The sequence below is a fragment of the Chrysochloris asiatica genome, unplaced genomic scaffold, assembly GCF_000296735.1.
Source record: "Chrysochloris asiatica unplaced genomic scaffold, ChrAsi1.0 scaffold00223, whole genome shotgun sequence".
NCBI classification, from domain to species: domain Eukaryota; kingdom Metazoa; phylum Chordata; class Mammalia; order Afrosoricida; family Chrysochloridae; genus Chrysochloris; species Chrysochloris asiatica.
The window spans coordinates 4,861,540-4,878,747 of NW_006408741.1; the positions used below are offsets into that span (position 1 = coordinate 4,861,540).

The following is a 17,208-nucleotide window of genomic DNA, read 5'->3' on the forward strand; positions in this document are numbered from 1 at the left end:
GGCTCGGTTACCAGTTTTCAGACCCTGACATTTGGAATAAAATCATACTGGTCTCACCGGGTTACCTAGAACCCAGGGTTGCCTTCCAGCCATAAGACAAATGCATGCAAACAGCGGGTATGCAAATGGTCCGGTTTTGTATAAAACCCCACTCCTGAGACTTTTTCTGCACGAATTAGGCTGCAGAAATTGCCCCCAGATGGATTTCCGGAGAGATGGCCCCCGCAGCTGGACCCAGGGTTTCTGGCTTTCCCTCTCAAACCCATTGGGATGGACTTTTGCATAATGTAAATAGAGTTAGCGGGGGGTAGCGGGGGAGGCCTTGTCCAGAGCAACACAGCCGGCTGTCCCCTACAGCCCGCCTTAGATTCCCTAGAACCTCTGAGGGACCGACGGAACCCCTCCAGGTCGCTTCCGGGGTTTATTCAGTGTCGCCGGCAGAGGGCACCATCGGCTCCGAGGCTGCCCCTGTGCTCCACGGGGCGCGGGGCGGAGCGACGGGATATCGCGAGAAATCGCGTACAAGCGCCGGCAGCTTAGCATGGCGGACTCACTGCAGCTAGTCAAGCGGGGTCCCTTCCGCTTTGTGCGGTCGCGGGCCCGCAAGGCCTGGCACCAGCTTATTCTTAGCCGCCGGCTCCGCTGCCGGCCCGGGCCCTTTCGCTGGTGCGGCCGGCGGCGACTGCGACGGCGGCTGCTGCGGGCTCAGGCAGCAGGCGTGGACTGGAGGGAGGGCGGCTGCCAGGTGTCTGGTGCGGCGGCGGAGGTAGCAACCCGGGGGCTCAAGGCCAAGTTCTCCCGCCCCAAGACCTCGTTGCCCCGCCCCGCCCCGGCCGCGACCTCCCGCCCCGCCCCAGCCGCGACCCCCGCCCCCTCTCGGGCCCCGGCGGTCCCCACGTCTCCCCGCATCCCGCCTCCGCTGCTTGCGGGCCCCGGCCGCGCGGTGATGCTGCTGCCGATTGAGAAGGTGGGTGGCGCTGTGGGAGTGTGGTGGGCTGAGAGGGATGGAGGCGCAGTCCCTGGAGAGTCTTGGAGGAGACCTCTGGTTGTTCTCTAGCTGCAAGTTATGTCTATTTCCTTAGCGGTGGTACTGAGCAGCAGGGTTACACCGGTTTTTGCCAATGAGAATCTAGACCTTCAGAGCTGAAAGAGAGTTTGTTGTCAGGTGCCATCGAGTCAGTACCTACTCAAAGCGACCCTATGTACAACAGAGCAAAACACTGCCCAATCCTGCACTAACCACACAATCCTTGCTACATTTGAGCCCATTGCTAATGCCAGTGTGCCAGTTCATCTTGTTGGGGTCTTCCTCTTGTTTTTTCCAACCCTCTACTTTGTCAAGCATGATGTCCTTCTCCAGGAACTGGTCCTTCTTGATGATAATGTCCAAAGTGTGAGACACTACTAAGTCTGGCGATACAGACTTCTAAGGAACATTCTGACTACTTCTTCCAACACAGATTTGTTTTGGCAGTCCATGGTACTTGTAATATTCTTCTCCAACACCATAACTGAAATGTATGTTCTTCTATGATCTTCCATATTCATTGTCTAACGTACGAAAGCATATGATATTATTGAAAATACAATGGCTTGGGTCAGGTGCACCTGAGTCCTCAAACTGACATCTTTGTTCTTCAACACTTTAAAGAGATTTTGTGCAGCAGCTTTACCTAATGGAATATGTCATCTGATTTCTTGACTGCTGCTTCCATGAGTGTTGATGGTTGATCTGAGCAAAATGAAGTCTTTGACAACTTCAGTCTTTTCCCCATTCATATGGATGTTGTTTATTGGTCCAGTGGTAAGGATTTTTGTTTTCTTTGCATTGAGTTGCAACCCATTCTGAAGGCTGTGGTCTTCGATCTTCATCAGTAAACATTTTAAGTCCTCTTCACTTTCAGCAAGCTAGGTTGTATCATCTGCATTATCACAGATTGTTAATGAATCTTTCTCCAATTTTGATGCCATGTTTTTCGTCATATAATCCAGCTTCTCAGATTACGTGCTCAGCATACAGATTGAATAAGTATGGTGAAATAATATAACCCTGGTACACACCAAATGGTTTAAAATTTCAGTAATTATCAGTTGTTGTTGTTGTTGTTAGGTGCCATCCTGTCGATACCGACTCATAGCGACCTTATGCACAACAGAACGAAACACTGCCCGATCCTGGGCCAACCTCACTACTGTTGCCACACTTGAGTTCATTGCCACTTGGCCAATCCATCTCGTTGGGGGCCTTCCTCTCTTTCTCTGACCCTGCACCTTACCAAACATGATATCCTTCTCCAGCGACTGGTCCCTCCTTACAACATATCCAAAATAAGAGAGATGAAGTTTGGTCATCTTGGCCTCCAAGGAGCACTCTGGCTGCACTTCTTCCAAAACGGATCTATTGGTTCTTTTGGTATCCCATGCACTTTGAATATTCTCCTCCAACACCATAACTCAAAGGCATAAATTCTTCTATGGTCTTCCTTATTCACTGTCCAGCTTTTGCATGCATATAAGGTTATTGAAAATACCATGTACATCTTGATTATTTGTCTGATCAACTTCAGACTGAAAAGGTTAGTAAAATTCTTCATCGTCACTGACTTTAGTGGTTGGTGCGTAAAGTTGAATAATAGTGGTATTAACTTGTCTTCCTTGTAGGCATATAGATATTACCTTAGCACAGACAGTGTGGTACTTCAGGACAGATCTTGATATGTTCTTTTTGATGATGAATGCGACACCATTCCTCTTTAATTTATCATTCCAAGCATAGTAACCTATGTGATTGTATGGCCAATACCTGTCCATTTCAGCTCACTAATGCCTAGGATATTGGTGTTTATACATTCCATTTCATTTTAGATAATTCCACATTTTCCTAGATTCATACTTTATACATTCCATATGAAGATTATTAATGGATGTTTATAGCAGTTTCTTTTCCTTTTGAGGTGTGCCCCATGAGCAAATGAAAGTTCCGAAGGCTTTACTCCATTTGCATTATGATCAGCTCTACTTTGAGGAGGCAGCTCTTCCCCAGTCGCATTTTGAATGCCTTCCAATCTGAGTAGCTCATCTTCTGGCACTATCACAATATTCTGGTGCTCTTCGTCATTTCAATATTTAATATTCTGGTGCAGTCTGGCAGTATTCCCCTGCTATTCATAAGGTTTTCAGTGACTTAGTATTTGGAAGCAGTCCGTCTCTCCTTTTTTCTAATCTATCTTCCCCTGGAAGCTCAGCTGAAACCTGTCCACAGTGTGTGACCCTGCTGGTATTTAAAATATTCGTGGCATAACTTCAGAACCACAGCAACACGTAAGCCACCACAGTACGACAAACTGACGGACTAGTGGTGGATAATGTGTAGTAATGGTGGTCGTGGTACTAATAATAACAGGCCGTATTTCCTGGGTGCTTAGAAACACCAGGCTCTGTTCTTGCATTTAGTGCTCCCAGCTCTTTGTGGAGTAGCAAATACTGTGAATATGCTCATTTGCATACGGAAATAGAGAGTACAGTTTAGGTAGCTTGCCAGAAAATCAATACAATAAGAATCAGAGCTAGGATTCAGACCCAGCTGCTTGAATGCTCGTCTAGCAGATTTTGTCCAGTGCTAAAGAGGCGAGACCTAGTATTCATTGATCCTTTATGAAGGCATGTGGTAGAATCAGAGCCATTCATGGGAACCCCTTGTTTCTAATGTAGTCATACTAGGATCTTCAAAAATTAAACCCGCTGTTGTCATATCAACTCTGACTCTCCTGAGGAGCAAATGATGGATTTTAACCACCGTCCTTTCTGTTAGCAGCCCAGCTCCTAACTCATAGCCTCACCAGGGATCCTTCACTGGGATTTTAGGTCAGTAATATTAAGTATTTGCTAGTCACCTGGTGTGGCGCTATAGGATAAGCATTGGACTGTGAACCACAAGGTTGGCAGTTCAAACCCATTAACAGCTCCTTGGAAACCCTATACAGGGTTGTTATGAGTTGGATCCAACTCAGTTGCACTTAAAAGCAAGAAGTTACCTAGTGCAATGCAATCAGTTAAAAATTTGTCACCTTTTGATACGTGAATAGTGAGTTAAGATTTTAGAATTTGTCAGTTATTGACAACAGGATTAATCACGTCATTTCCTTTCTTTTTTCTTTCCCGGACAAGTCTTTTGTTTTTGGTGGAATCTGTCGTGTGACTTGCCTCTATGGCCGAGTACAAGTATTTGGATTTACCATCAGCCAAGGCCAGCCTGCCTATGAGGTCTTCTCTGCTTATACCAACTCCCTCCTGAGTATCACTGCAGTCCATTACCCGATGCCTGAGAAAAGCAAGAAGGAGATGAAGAGGGAAGCTCGCCGTTTGCTCAGAGCTCATCTGATGCAGGGTAATCAAAAGAATGGGTGACAATGATCTGCTTTAATAAGACTAGTAATTGTTAGATTCTCCCATAAAGATTTACAGCCTTGGAAACTGTATGGAGAGTCCTAGTGGGTGTGGCGTTGTAGAATAAGCACTGGACTGCTCACCACAAGGTCACAATGAGTCAAAACTTACTCAACAGCTCTTAGCAACAGCAACATGGTCTAGGTCTTACATTAAACCCACTGCAGTCAAGCTGATTCTGACTCATAGCAACCTATGTTCTCATTAAGTGTCCTTGACTTGGTTCTGACTCATAGCAGCCCTGTATGGGGTTTCTGAGGAGTGGCTAGTAGGTTTGAATCGCCAACCTTAGCAATCCAGTGCACAGTGCCACAGCAGGACTCTCAATAGGGCTTCCAAGGCTGTAAATCTGTATGGAAGCAGACTGCCTCATTAGTCTCTATTGGAGCAGCTGGTGGGTTAGAACCTGGACCTTTCGGTTAGTAGCCCATTGCTTAACCACTGTGCCACCAGAGCTCTTTAGGTATTACATTGTTGTTAAATGCCTTTGAGTCTGTTCCGACTCATAGTGATCATGTATGGGGTTTCCGAGGAGTGGCTGGTGCATTTGAACCACTGGCTTTGCGGTTCACACTCACCTTTCAGTCCAGTGTTTATCCTGGTTAAACCCTCACAGTGGTACTTAAGGAGTCCCCGTGTGGTGCTGTAGGGATAACACTAGACTGTTAACCTCAAGGTTGGTGGTTCAAGCCCACTATCCACTCCTCAGAAATACTATATAGGGTTGCTATGAGTCAGAACCAACTCAATGGGACTTACCAAAAACAATGGTCTTTAAAGTGATTCTGCAATTTTTTTCACCTATTTTATTGATGAGAAAAGTTGCATTAAGACCACAACCTTTATATGAGGCAAACCCAGATGAACTTCTCCATACAAGTGTTTACCTGCTAGGTAGTCACACTCACTGCCATCTGTTGCTGCTGTGTGTCATCGAGTCGGTTCTGAGGCTGTAAATCTTTACAGGAGCAGACAGCCTCATCTTTTTCCCTAAGAGTGGCTGTTGGGTTTGAACTGCCGACCTTTGGTTAGCATTTCAGTGCTTATCCTAATCGCACCACCAGGTCTCCTTTGGCTATGCAGTATTTCCTCATAAAAGAGGCTGTAAAAGCATAATTGCGATCAAAAAGTTTATAATTTAGAGAAGGAGGTGGTACTTGTATAGAATGTAACTGAGTTCCTGTTTATAAGGTAGTTTATTTTTGTGTTCACAGGTGACAGATGTAAGCTGATGAAGAATTTTTCTCCTCTGTGTTCCATTGTGATGCTAGAACATCTTAAAACATCACCTACAGAGTTTATAATCAGCCATCTGGGCTTATCTTACGTCTTTTTACAAGAGGTAGAGCATGTCTTCATCCACAATTTTGTTAGTTACTTGCACCAAAATAGTCATCAAATGGCGTTTGATAAGATGTTTTGGTGGAAGATCAGTTTGTTCATCATAATAGTGCTGTAGGTTATGCAGACTATAACACATGTGTAATATTAAGAAATAATACCTGCATATAGTAAAAGACAGTTCAGATATTTAGTGAAAAGATGTCTCCCTTCCTTGGTTTCATTCCCCAGTGAAAGCCACCATTTCATATTGTAGTTTTTTAAATGCCTTTTTTTTCTTACTATATCTGAATTTTTGTAATATCTGCTTTTTTTTTTTTTAGGTTTTTATTATGAATTGAATGAAAGTTTACAGGGTAGATCATCAGTTTTACATTCAACAAATCATACACCTTACACCTTGTTTCATTACAATGATTATAATCCCCTCCATGTACTGTCAGATAACAGTATTTCTCTCTATTAACTTTAGCTCTTTTTTAAAAAACACTCAGGCATATATAATAATTTAAACCACCAAAGGGCACATTCTGCGAGTCTGCCTCCTGGCCACCAGCTCTCAGTCCCTCTCGTCCCATGAGTCTAGTGTCCTCAGCTGCTCTCTCTTTTCATGTCCCCGTCTCTGCCTCCATTTCTGGTGTCGCTGCTTCCCTGGACAAGATCTCACATTCTGCTTGTGCTCTTCTCCCTTGATGGTCCTAGGGTCCTTTGTTTCTGGACTGTAAGATTAACTGCTCCCCCGTTTTTGATACAAAACTTCCACCTTTACAATTGTGACAGTTGCAATTAGTCATGATAACTCACTATTGAATCATAAGAATCTTATCCCTTTCTCTTTTAACCAGACCCATCTAGAAAAGATGAAAGTAAAAACTATTCAGTGAGGACTCTTTCTTCCCCCACATACTCTTAAACTAAACTCCCTCTTGAAACCTTGTAAGCCAGTCACTTTGTGCCTTTATCGCCCCATCATTTTAGGTAGCCAATGTCTAAGTTGCCCTTTCTTATCTACTCTGGGTATAGAAGGGATAGCATTGATACTTGATGTGAAGTCTCCTTCCCTCTCTGCTGATATTCAGAGTTACTATCTCATGAGTATGTTGTTGTTGTTGTTAAGTGATGTCGAGTCGGTTCCAACCAACAGTGACCCCGTATAGGGTTTCAAAGAAGACGCTGGTGGAGCTTTGCAGTCTGGTGCATTAACCCACAGTACCACACCAGTACTCCATGAGTAATAGGTCAAGTTAATCAAATTGTAGCAATTTACCCTCATTTCCTTTACCAAAAAAAAAAAAAAAAAGTTCTTCTAGTCAAGTTCTGATTATCAAGCCATCAAGCCTAGGTCAAATGGGTACTATCTGCAAGTTTGGGTGTACTTGTGCATCTCCCTTCACTTCTTATCAGCTGGATGCTTCACTCTAAGCTCTAGCCCTCCATGGCTATGTCCTTGTCCATGAGATCAGGTGTCCCCAGGTCTCACCACACTTTAGATCAACTAGCCCTTCCTCTTTTTTTCTCTCATCTCCAGGTCAGCGTAGTCTATGGACCATGGTTGAATTTAACCCATTTCTTCATTGCTGCCTTTCCCCCTCTTCCACTCACCAGTGCATCAATGTGGTTGTCAGCAAGCTTACATGCCTGCTCATATGTTCCCTTTGAGTTTCAGTCTTAGAGGGGGGTTTGTCCTGAAGGAAATTGATTGCTTGCCTTGATGGCTTCCCGGCAAACAGCTTGCTTATTCTTGTAGTAGCCAGTCATACTGCCATTTTTGTTTTGGTTTTTTCCTGATGATCTTTTTTGAAGATATATCTTCTGCCACTCTAGCTGTTCCAGGCCTATCCTTTCTAGTAGTAATGTCCTACCTCAGAAGGTTCTGGATGGGGCTCAGGAATCCACCTAAGGACCTAGACACTCCAAAGGCTCAGCAAGAGGTCTATTTCACTGGGCAGGTTCTAGAACCCCTTTTAGGTATCCCAATCAGTTATAAGCTGAAGACAGGCTTACACGCTTTCTGTAATCATGTTTCCCGACATTCCTTTCTATCCCACTCAAGTGTCTATTTTACAGTAGTAGGCAAGGAAAACCAATATGCATGAGACAGTCAAGCATTTTAGTATTATTTCCCCTTTTCAAACTATGCCTAGATCCCTGTATCACAGAGCCCTGTTTTAAATGACTTTTGGTTTTTCGGTGGTTATCTTTATGAATTCAAGTAGCAACCCTGTATAGGGTTTTCGAGGCTGTAAATATATTACAGGAGCAGAAAGCTTCATTTTTCTCCCGAGTAGCGGCTGGTGGATTCGAACTGCTAACCTTGTAATTAGCAGTCCTGTGCTTATAAGCTCCACCAGTGCTCCTTATGAACTCATAGAGGATGTTTTATTAAATCTATTGTTGTTGTTGGTTTTTTTTGTTTTTTGTGTGTGAATCGAGTGAATGTTTATAGAAGAGATCATCACTAATACAGTCAACAAATCATATACTTTGTTTCATCTCAATGATTGCAGTCCCTTCCATGTAATAACAGTTATCCCATTTCCTCCTTGTGGTAAAGGGCAGGATCAAATTTGGTAGCTCACAATTGTATGAGGCACATTAATTTAGAAATGAAGAAAAATGTGCATTTTCTTTCATCTTAAAGCTTAAATTGTTTATTCCAGACTCCCACTTCCCGCTATAGCCCTGAATATTTAACTTTAAAGTCTGTTGGCATCATGAGAAGCAAGAGAAAAAATGGCCTTCAGTTAAGTGACAGTGTCATTTCAGCAGTGGATGAATTGGTCAGTGTTTCCTGTGGTGAGTAATACACAATGATACATGTGGTGGTTCATTCCACCAAAACTTCAGAGGATTACTACTCATTACTAAAGTCCTAAAGAAGATGGCTAATGCTAGGTGTCACTGTTTGTTTCACCCCCAGAAGAAATAGATGGCTGCCCTGTCATTTTGGTTTGTGGATGCCAGGACATTGGAAAATCAACCTTTAATAGATACCTCATTAACCAGTTGTTAAATTGGTAAGAGTGCTTTTATTCTTGTATATTTAAACATAAAGTTAGGGGTGTTTTGTTTTTTTTTTAATTGTGAATTATGTTTACATGGGAGAACATTCATAAAGTTAGGTTTTTTTAAAAAGTACGATCTGTTTATTCATTGGATTTTTTTCATTTAAAAATCTTGGGGAATGCACACTGATGTCTTAATAGAGATTATATACAAATGCAGCCTGAAGTTGCTTAGCCGAGTGATGACAATCATTATTTTGGTTTGTTTGAGAATGAGGTAATAACACACTTAGGATGTATCGACCTTGACTTGCTTGTAGTTGACCTTGCAAGAGAGGTTTCAGCCTCTGTTTTTCCAGATGCTATTTCTGAATCCAAAGATTCCAAGTAAGGATAAATGTTGTTATACTTTCTAAAATGTAATTTTAGGAAGGATCTAGTTGCATCCAGATCATAAGCAAATAGTTTTTATCAGGCTTGTCTCCTGTTTGCTTTTGATATTTGTGATTGGTAGTCTGCAAAGAAAATGTGATGGTTGTCTTTGGTACATTATACCTGGAAAGCTTGGCATCCACTGAATCATACCTTTGTGTCATCTAAAATCTTTTAGATCTGACTTAATCTCTTCTGTAGAATGTAGCTAGTATAAGATTTATTTTTTCACTTTTCAGTATTCCCTGTATTGACTATTTGGAATGTGATCTGGGACAGACAGAATTTACTCCTCCTGGCTGTATTTCTCTGTTCAATATTACGGAACCAGTTCTGGGTATGTGGTATATATATTGTAAATGTTTTGGTTTTATAAAATAAAGTAATGATTCTTATGAAAACTTAAAGAATATAAAAGCATAAATTGTAAAAAATGAGCATGCTCCTTTAGCCCCTGAATGGGTGTTTTCAAAGGTTCTATTTCAGTAAATGGTCCTAATATCCGTTTTGTTGTATGTAAATTGGAAACATGCCTTTTCTCTAGTAATAATAACATTTAACAGTTATTAACTAGTACAGTTATTAAGGAGCACTGGTAGCGTAGTGGACTATGAGCTAGACTGCTAACCATAGGTTAGTAGTTCAAAATCTAACAATCACTCCATGGGAGAAAGATGAGGCTTTTTACAGCCTTGAAAACCCTATACAGGGTCACTATGAGTTGGAACCAACTCGGTGGCACATAGCCACCACCACCAGTGTAATTATCAAACCAAGAAATTATCACTGATAGCAACAGTTTTAATTAATCTATAGATTGTATTCACATTTCACCAGATATCCCATTAATGTCTGTTTTCTTGTGTAGAATCCAGCCTAGAATCCCACTTTGCATTTTGTTGTGGTTCCTAAGCCTCTTTTATTACAAGAAGGTTCCTCAACTTTTCTTTGTTTTGTATGACTTGAAACTTTAGAAATGTGCTGGCTGATGCCTCAGTGAGCTAAGGTTTGGGCTGGTAACCACGGGGTGGTGGTTCAAACCCACCAGTTGCTCTTCAGGAAAGAGATGTAGCTGGTTGCTCACATAAAGATTTACAGTCTCCAAAACCCCAAGGTAGAATTCTGATCTGTTGTATTGGGTCACTGTTAGTTGACTCGATGACAGTGTTTTGGTTTCATTTGCTCTGTATTTTGCAAATGGGTATCCAACTATTCCAGAGCCGTATGCTTCACTGAGTTGTCTTTGCACATTTTTCGAAAATCAATTGTCCATATATATGTGGGTCTATTTCTTTTTTGGTTAATCCTGGTGTGGCACTGTAGCATAAGCACTGACTCACTACAAGGTCGGATGTTCAAACCCACCAACCTCTCCTTGGAAAACCTATATATGGTTACTGTGAGTTGGAACAGACTCCGTGGTACTTAACAGCGACATCAGCATTTTTCTTTCTAAATAATATTGTGGTTTTAGTGAAAGTTTACTCAACAAATTAGTTTCCTGTTGACAGTTTCTTTGCAAATTTTTCAGTAACTTTAGTTATTTTTTTCAAGTGTGTCATTGTCCTCTTTAATGGCATTCTGGTTGTTCTGTTTCTACTACTCTGGTTTCCCTACTCTGTTGTCTTCTCATCATTGCTCTATAGTAATTGTTGACCTTTTGGTTTCATATGCATGGTTTTTTAATATGGGAGTCTGTTTCTGGACTTCATTTTGTTCTATTGATTTTTTAAAATCAATCTTGATGCCATTTTGAAATCTTTGTGTTTCTCTTTTTAAAGCTTTTTTTGGCTGCTTATATCCTTTTTAGGAGAAACTTCAGATTTTCTACCACACAAAAAGCCTTCTGGGATTCCATTAAATCTGTAGCTCAATTTGGGGAGAATTGAGTCTTCCAACTATTGAACATGATATATCTCATCGTTCAGTTAGACTTTTTTCTCTCAGCAATGTTTTTAAGTTTTCAGTATACACGTTGTACCTATCTTTTGTCAGATATATAGCTGTTTTAGAAATTTCAGTGTCATTGCTGGTATATAGATAAACCACTGATTGCTGACTGTTGATCTTAGACCCTGTAACTGCTAAGGTAGCTTATTAGTTCTGGCAGATTTTTTGTAGACCCCAATCAGATTTTCTCCCAATGGACAGCTCTGTTTTCTTCCTTTCCAATTTGAGTGTCTTTTCTTTTGCTTGTCTGAATGACACTGCCTAGAACCCCCAGTACAGGGTTGTATAGAAGTGTGGAGAGTGGGCATCCGTGCTTTGTTTCTGATCTTTGATTAAGAACGGTCGCTCTTTAACCATTAATTATGGCCCGCTCTGAGTTTTTCAGAGGCACCTTTATCTGCTTGAGGATGTTCCTTTATAGTCTGAGTTTGCTGAGAGTTTTTATTAAGGATGAATGTTGGATTTTGTCAGACGCAGTTTTGAATGTGTCTGTTGAGATAATCCTGATTTAATTTGTTGATGTGCTGAATTACATTGCTTCTTATTAAAAATTTTATTTTATTGTGGTAAAAGTGTATATAACAACATTTCCCAAATCACCAATTAACAGACGCTTACTTGCCCTTACTCAATGACTTCCCTTGTCCCTCCTCCATCCCACCCTTAGTAACCATTAATAAACTTTGTCTCTGTATTAACTTGTTTCATATAAGTGGGATCATGCAACATTTGTCCTTTTGTGACTGACATTTTTCACTCAGTGGAATGTTTTCAAGGTTTGTCTGGATTGTGGCATGTATATAGGGACCTCAGTTTCTTTGTTGCTGACTGATACTCCAATGTATGCCTCTATCACATTTTACTTACCCATTCACTATTGTAAAAAGTGCTGTAATGTACTGGTGTCCAAGTTACATATTGATTTCTTTTTTTTTAATGTTGTTGTTAAGTGCCATCGAGTCGGTTCCGACCCATAGCGACTCTGTATAGGGTTTCTAAGGAATAGCTGGTGAGCTTGAACTGCCAACCTTGCAGTTCAAACAGCTTTGCAGTCTGTTGCGTTAACCAAAACACCCCAACATGTAACATATGCTATCTCAACAATTTCTACATGTACAGTTCATTCAGTTGTGCAGCCATTCTTTCAATTATTCTCCAAGTCATTCCACCACTGTTAAGATAGCCTCAGTACCCTGTAAAGAGAAACGACCCCTTCCCCACTGTTCCCCTACCCTGGTAACCACTAATAATTGGTGTCTGTTGTTTGCTTATTTCATGTAAGTAAGCTCTTAACAGTATTTATCCTTTTGCAGCTAACTTACTTCTCTTAACATAATGTTTTCAAGGTTAATCCAAGTTGTGGCATGCAGCAGAATTTCGTTTCTCTCTCTCTATCAAGGTAGTCCAGTGTGTGTATGTACTCTACCATGTGTTGTTTATCCACTCAGCTGTTGATGACCATTGAGTTGTTTCTACCTTTGGGCGATGGTGAAAAGTATTGCAATGAACATAGGTGTACAGGATTTTGTGTGCATTCGTGTCTTCACTTCTTCTGGGCATATGCCTCAGATTGGGATGGTTGGGTCGTATGGGACTTCTGTGTTCAACTTTTTGAGGAACCACCAAACTATTTCTCAGTGATAATACCATTTTACATTCCCACCAACAATGAGTGAGGGCTCCAGTTTCCCTACAACCTTACCCTCATCTTCTGGGTTTGTTTTTTTTCTTTTTTGAGCATTGCCATTATAATATATTGATTGATTTTTATTAATCATAGATTGTTAGTTTATTAAGACATATCCTTGAGGTATGATATTGTAAAGTGTGATATGGGCTTCCCTTTACATATGAAAGTAATCGTATAAGTACAAATAAAACATGGCTATATTCGTTTCCTAGGATTTCCGTAACAAAGTACCACAAACGTAGTGGCTTAATACAGTTGGAATTTATTCAGAGTTCTAGAAGTCACAAGTCTAAAATCAAAGTATCAGTTAGGCCATGCTCCCTGTGATGGCTCTGGTGAAGAAGCTTCTCTCACCTCTTCCTAGTTTCTACTGGGTCCTGGTAAAGCTTGCTATCCTTTGACTTGTACTCCCGCTGCTCCAGTAGCTGCCTGAGATCACATGACCTTCACTGTTCTCTCTCTGTCTACATATCCTCATTTTTTGTTGTTTTTTCCTCTACTGTGAATGGAGTGAAGGTTTATAGAGAAGATCATCAGTTTTACATTCAACAAAGCGTACACTTTGTTTCATATACTGGTTGATTTTTTAAAATCTCAAACTGCCTTTCATTCTTGGATAAATTCCACATGATCATGACATCCATTTTACATATTGTTGGATTTGATTTGCTCATCTTTTGTTTAGAATATTTGCATTCATAAGCGATATTTATCTATAGTTTTCTTAAAAGTCTTAGTCAGACTTTGCTATCAGGATAATACTGATGTCATAGAATGAATTGGGAGGTATATCCTCTTCAGTTTACTGAAAGCCTTTGTGTGAAATTGGCATTATTGCTTCTTCATATTGTTTGGTAGACATCAATGGTAAAGTCACCTGTTCCTGAAGTTTTCTTTTTGGTTAGGTTATTAAGTACAATTTACATCTTAGATAGTATAGTGTCTTGTGGTTTTTTTGGGGTAACTTTAATGCTTTTCTCTTGGGAATGTAGAACTATATCTCCTTTTCTTATTGAGTTTTGTAACCCCTTAATTAATAGAAATGCTCTAATGTCTTTTTGCTTTGAGTTCTAATTTGAAATTATCAACTTCTCACTTATTAATATTTGCCTAGTGAGGTTTTTTATAGAATAGTACTTTATTTTTCAGATCAGTTTTAAGTTTATAAAAAAAGTGCAGAAAGCACTGAACATTCTCATATGTGCCCCTCCCCCTCCACACTGTGTCTCCTGTGATTAACATCTTTGCATACCTGTGGGACATGTATTACAATTAATGAACCCCTGGTGATGTGATTAACCACTATTGAAGTCCATCATTTATATTAGGGTTCATAGTTTGTGTTGTACAGTACTGTGGGTTCTGACAAATGTATAATGTCATGTGTCCCCCATGACAGTATCATACAGAATAAGGTTACTGTCCTAAAAGTCCCTTGTGCTCCTCTTTGATTCCTCTCTGCACCTTGAGCTCCTGATACCTGCTGATCTTTTCTGTGTCTCTATAGTATGTCATAGAGTCCTGGTGTGGCGCTGTGGGTTAATGTGCCAGACTGCAAAGCCTGAACTGCAAGGTTGGCAGTTCAAGTTCACCAGCTGCTCCTCGGAAACCATATACAGGGTTGCTATGGGTTGGAATTGACTCGACAGCATTTCACAACAACATAGACTGTCATAGAGTTGGAATCATGCAGTATGTTCCTTTCACAGATAGGCTTCTTCACTTAGCAATACACATTGAAGATTCCTCTATGTATTTTCACGGCTTGATAACCTCATTTCTTTTTATCACTGAATAATGCTTTTTATCACTGAATAATGCTTTTATCACTGAATAATATGGATAAGCCACCATTTATTTATCCAATTAAGGACACCCTGGTTGCTTCTACATTTGGGCGGTTTTGGGTAAAGCTGCTGTACCTATTCTTGGCCAAGTTTTCACATGAATATACTGTTTTACCTTGTTTGGGTAAATACCAGGCACACAATTGCTTTCTCATATGGTAACCTTGATTGTAGCTATGAAAGAAACTGCCAGACTGTTTTCCAAAGTAGCTGTGTCATTTTTCATTCCCACTAGCAATAACTGACAATTCTTATTGCTCCACATTCTTGCCAACTTTGGTGGTGTCCTTGGTTTGTATTTTAGCCTTTCTAATTGATCATATGCTACCTCTGCAAATGGTTGAACAGCAACCATTTCCTTTTGGTACTATGACTCTGTGTATTCCTTCCATCTTCTTTTGATGCTTTCTGCATCTTTCAATAATTTGCCAAGAGAATCCTTCAGTAACAAAAGTCGAGGCTTGAATTTTTTCTTCAGTTCCCCCCTTGAAAAATGCTGAGTGTGTTCTTCCCTTTTGGTTTTCTGACTCCAGATCTTTGCACATTTCATTGTAATATTTGACTTTGTCTTCTTGAGCCCTTGTATCTCCTCATTTCTTCCATTTGCTGTAGCATCTCTACGCTGGAGAGCAAGTTTCGGTGTCTCTTTTGACATTCATTTTGATCTTTTCCTTCTTTGTGGTCTTCTTAATGAACTTTTGCTTTCTTCCTGTTTACTGTTCTTGATGTTATCCCACAATTCTTCTGTTCTCAAGTCTTCAGGGTCTAATATATCAAATCTATTCTTTAGATGATCTCTAAATTCAGGTGGGATATATTCAGGGTCATATTGTGGCTTTAGTGAACTTGTTTTCATTGTCTTGGCTTCAGTCTGAATTTGCATATGAGCAATTGATGGTCTGTTCCACAATCTGCCTTGGTTTGGGTGATGATAAGGAGCTTTTCCACTGTCTCTATCAACAGATGTAGTCAGTTTGATTTCTGTGTATTCCATGTGTATAATCATCTCTTATGCTGTCTAAAGAAGGTATTTGAAATGAACAAATCATTGGTTTTGCAGAATTCTATCATGCAATCTCCAGCATCATTTCTATCACTGAGGCCATATTTTCCAACTACTGATCCTTCCTCTTTGTTTCCAACCTTTGCGTTCCAATCACCAGTAATAATCAATACGTCTTGATTGCATGTTTGATCAGTTTCAGATTGAAGAAGTTGGTAGAATTCTTCTATTTCATCCTCACTGGTTTTAGTGGTTGGTGAGTAAATTTCAATAACAGTGGTATTAACTGGTCTTCCCTTTGGGTGCATGGTTGTTATCCTATAACAGACAGTGTTGTACCTCATGACTGATCTGGATATATTCTTTTTGACAATGAATGCAACACCATTCATCTTCAATTTGTCATTCCAGGCATAGTAAACCATGTGGTTGTCAGATTCAAAATGGCCAATACCAGTCCATTTTAGCTCACTAATGTGTTCCATTTCATTTTGACAGTTTCCAGTTTTCCTAGATTCATACTCTGTACATTTCATGTTCTAATTATTAATGGATATTTACAGCTGTTTCTCTTCATTTTGAGTTGTGCCTCATTAGCAAATGAAGGTCCTGTGGACTTTTCTCCCACAGGCTTTACTCCATTCGCGTCATTATGGTCAACTCTACTTTGAGGAGGCAGCTCTTTCCCAGTCACATTTTGAGTGCCTTCCAACCTGAGGGGGCTCATTTTCCGACACTATATATGACAGTGTATCTGCTATTCATTAGGTTTTCAGTGACTAAATATTTGGAAGTAGTTTGTCTCTCCTTCCTAGTCTGTCTTTGTTTGGAAGCTCATTTGAAACCTTTCCATTGTGGGTGACCCTGCTGGAAATACCCATGGCAAAGCTTCCAGAATCACAGCAACTCACAATCCAACACAATTTGACAAACTGACAGATGAGTGGTGAAGCATAAAAAGAAGATGAAAGGAATACAGAGTCACTGTACGAAAAAGGAAATGGTCGATGTTCAGCCATTTTAAGAAGTAACATATGAGCAAGAGGCAATGAGAGGAAAAAAAAAACATGGTGGATTGGGTGGAAGTTCAGTGAGGAGCTCTGTCAGCAACAACACAGAATACCGGACCAAGCAGGCTCAGGGGATAGTCCCAGACCTCTCAACCACATATAAAGGAATATTTAGAAGATTGGAAGGCTTACAGTTAGTAAGAAATCCACTGCTGTGTAATTCAGGATGCTCAGCTACTCCTGGAGCCTCCATCTTGGGTGAGACTAAGCAGGGGTAGTATCAGAGCAGCCACAGATGCCTGACAGAACATGAAGATAAAGGTGTGAGCATTTTTTTTTTTTGGTATCTGTTCATTGGTCTTTCGCTATCTGTACACCTCCTTTCTGGTGACTAGAGGGGGTGCCTGAGTGAGTGGACACCCCACCCCCACCCCTGGAGGATTGTATTATGCATTTGCACAGATCTCCTCAAAATTTAAAGAGA

At 40.7% G+C, this 17,208-nt stretch overlaps 1 protein-coding gene across 1 annotated transcript in view; it reads left to right on the forward strand.

Annotated features, from left to right (window-relative positions):
- The first annotated feature begins 541 nt into the window (after window positions 1-541).
- The window catches only part of NOL9 (nucleolar protein 9), a 46,121-nt gene continuing 29,454 nt past the window's right edge, over window positions 542-17,208 (forward strand). Inside the window, exons 1-6 of the mRNA XM_006873124.1 lie at window positions 542-967; window positions 4,168-4,387; window positions 5,661-5,788; window positions 8,448-8,583; window positions 8,708-8,804; window positions 9,464-9,561. Coding sequence (XP_006873186.1) covers window positions 542-967; window positions 4,168-4,387; window positions 5,661-5,788; window positions 8,448-8,583; window positions 8,708-8,804; window positions 9,464-9,561 — 1,105 coding nt within the window. The remainder of the gene's footprint in view (window positions 968-4,167; window positions 4,388-5,660; window positions 5,789-8,447; window positions 8,584-8,707; window positions 8,805-9,463; window positions 9,562-17,208) is intronic.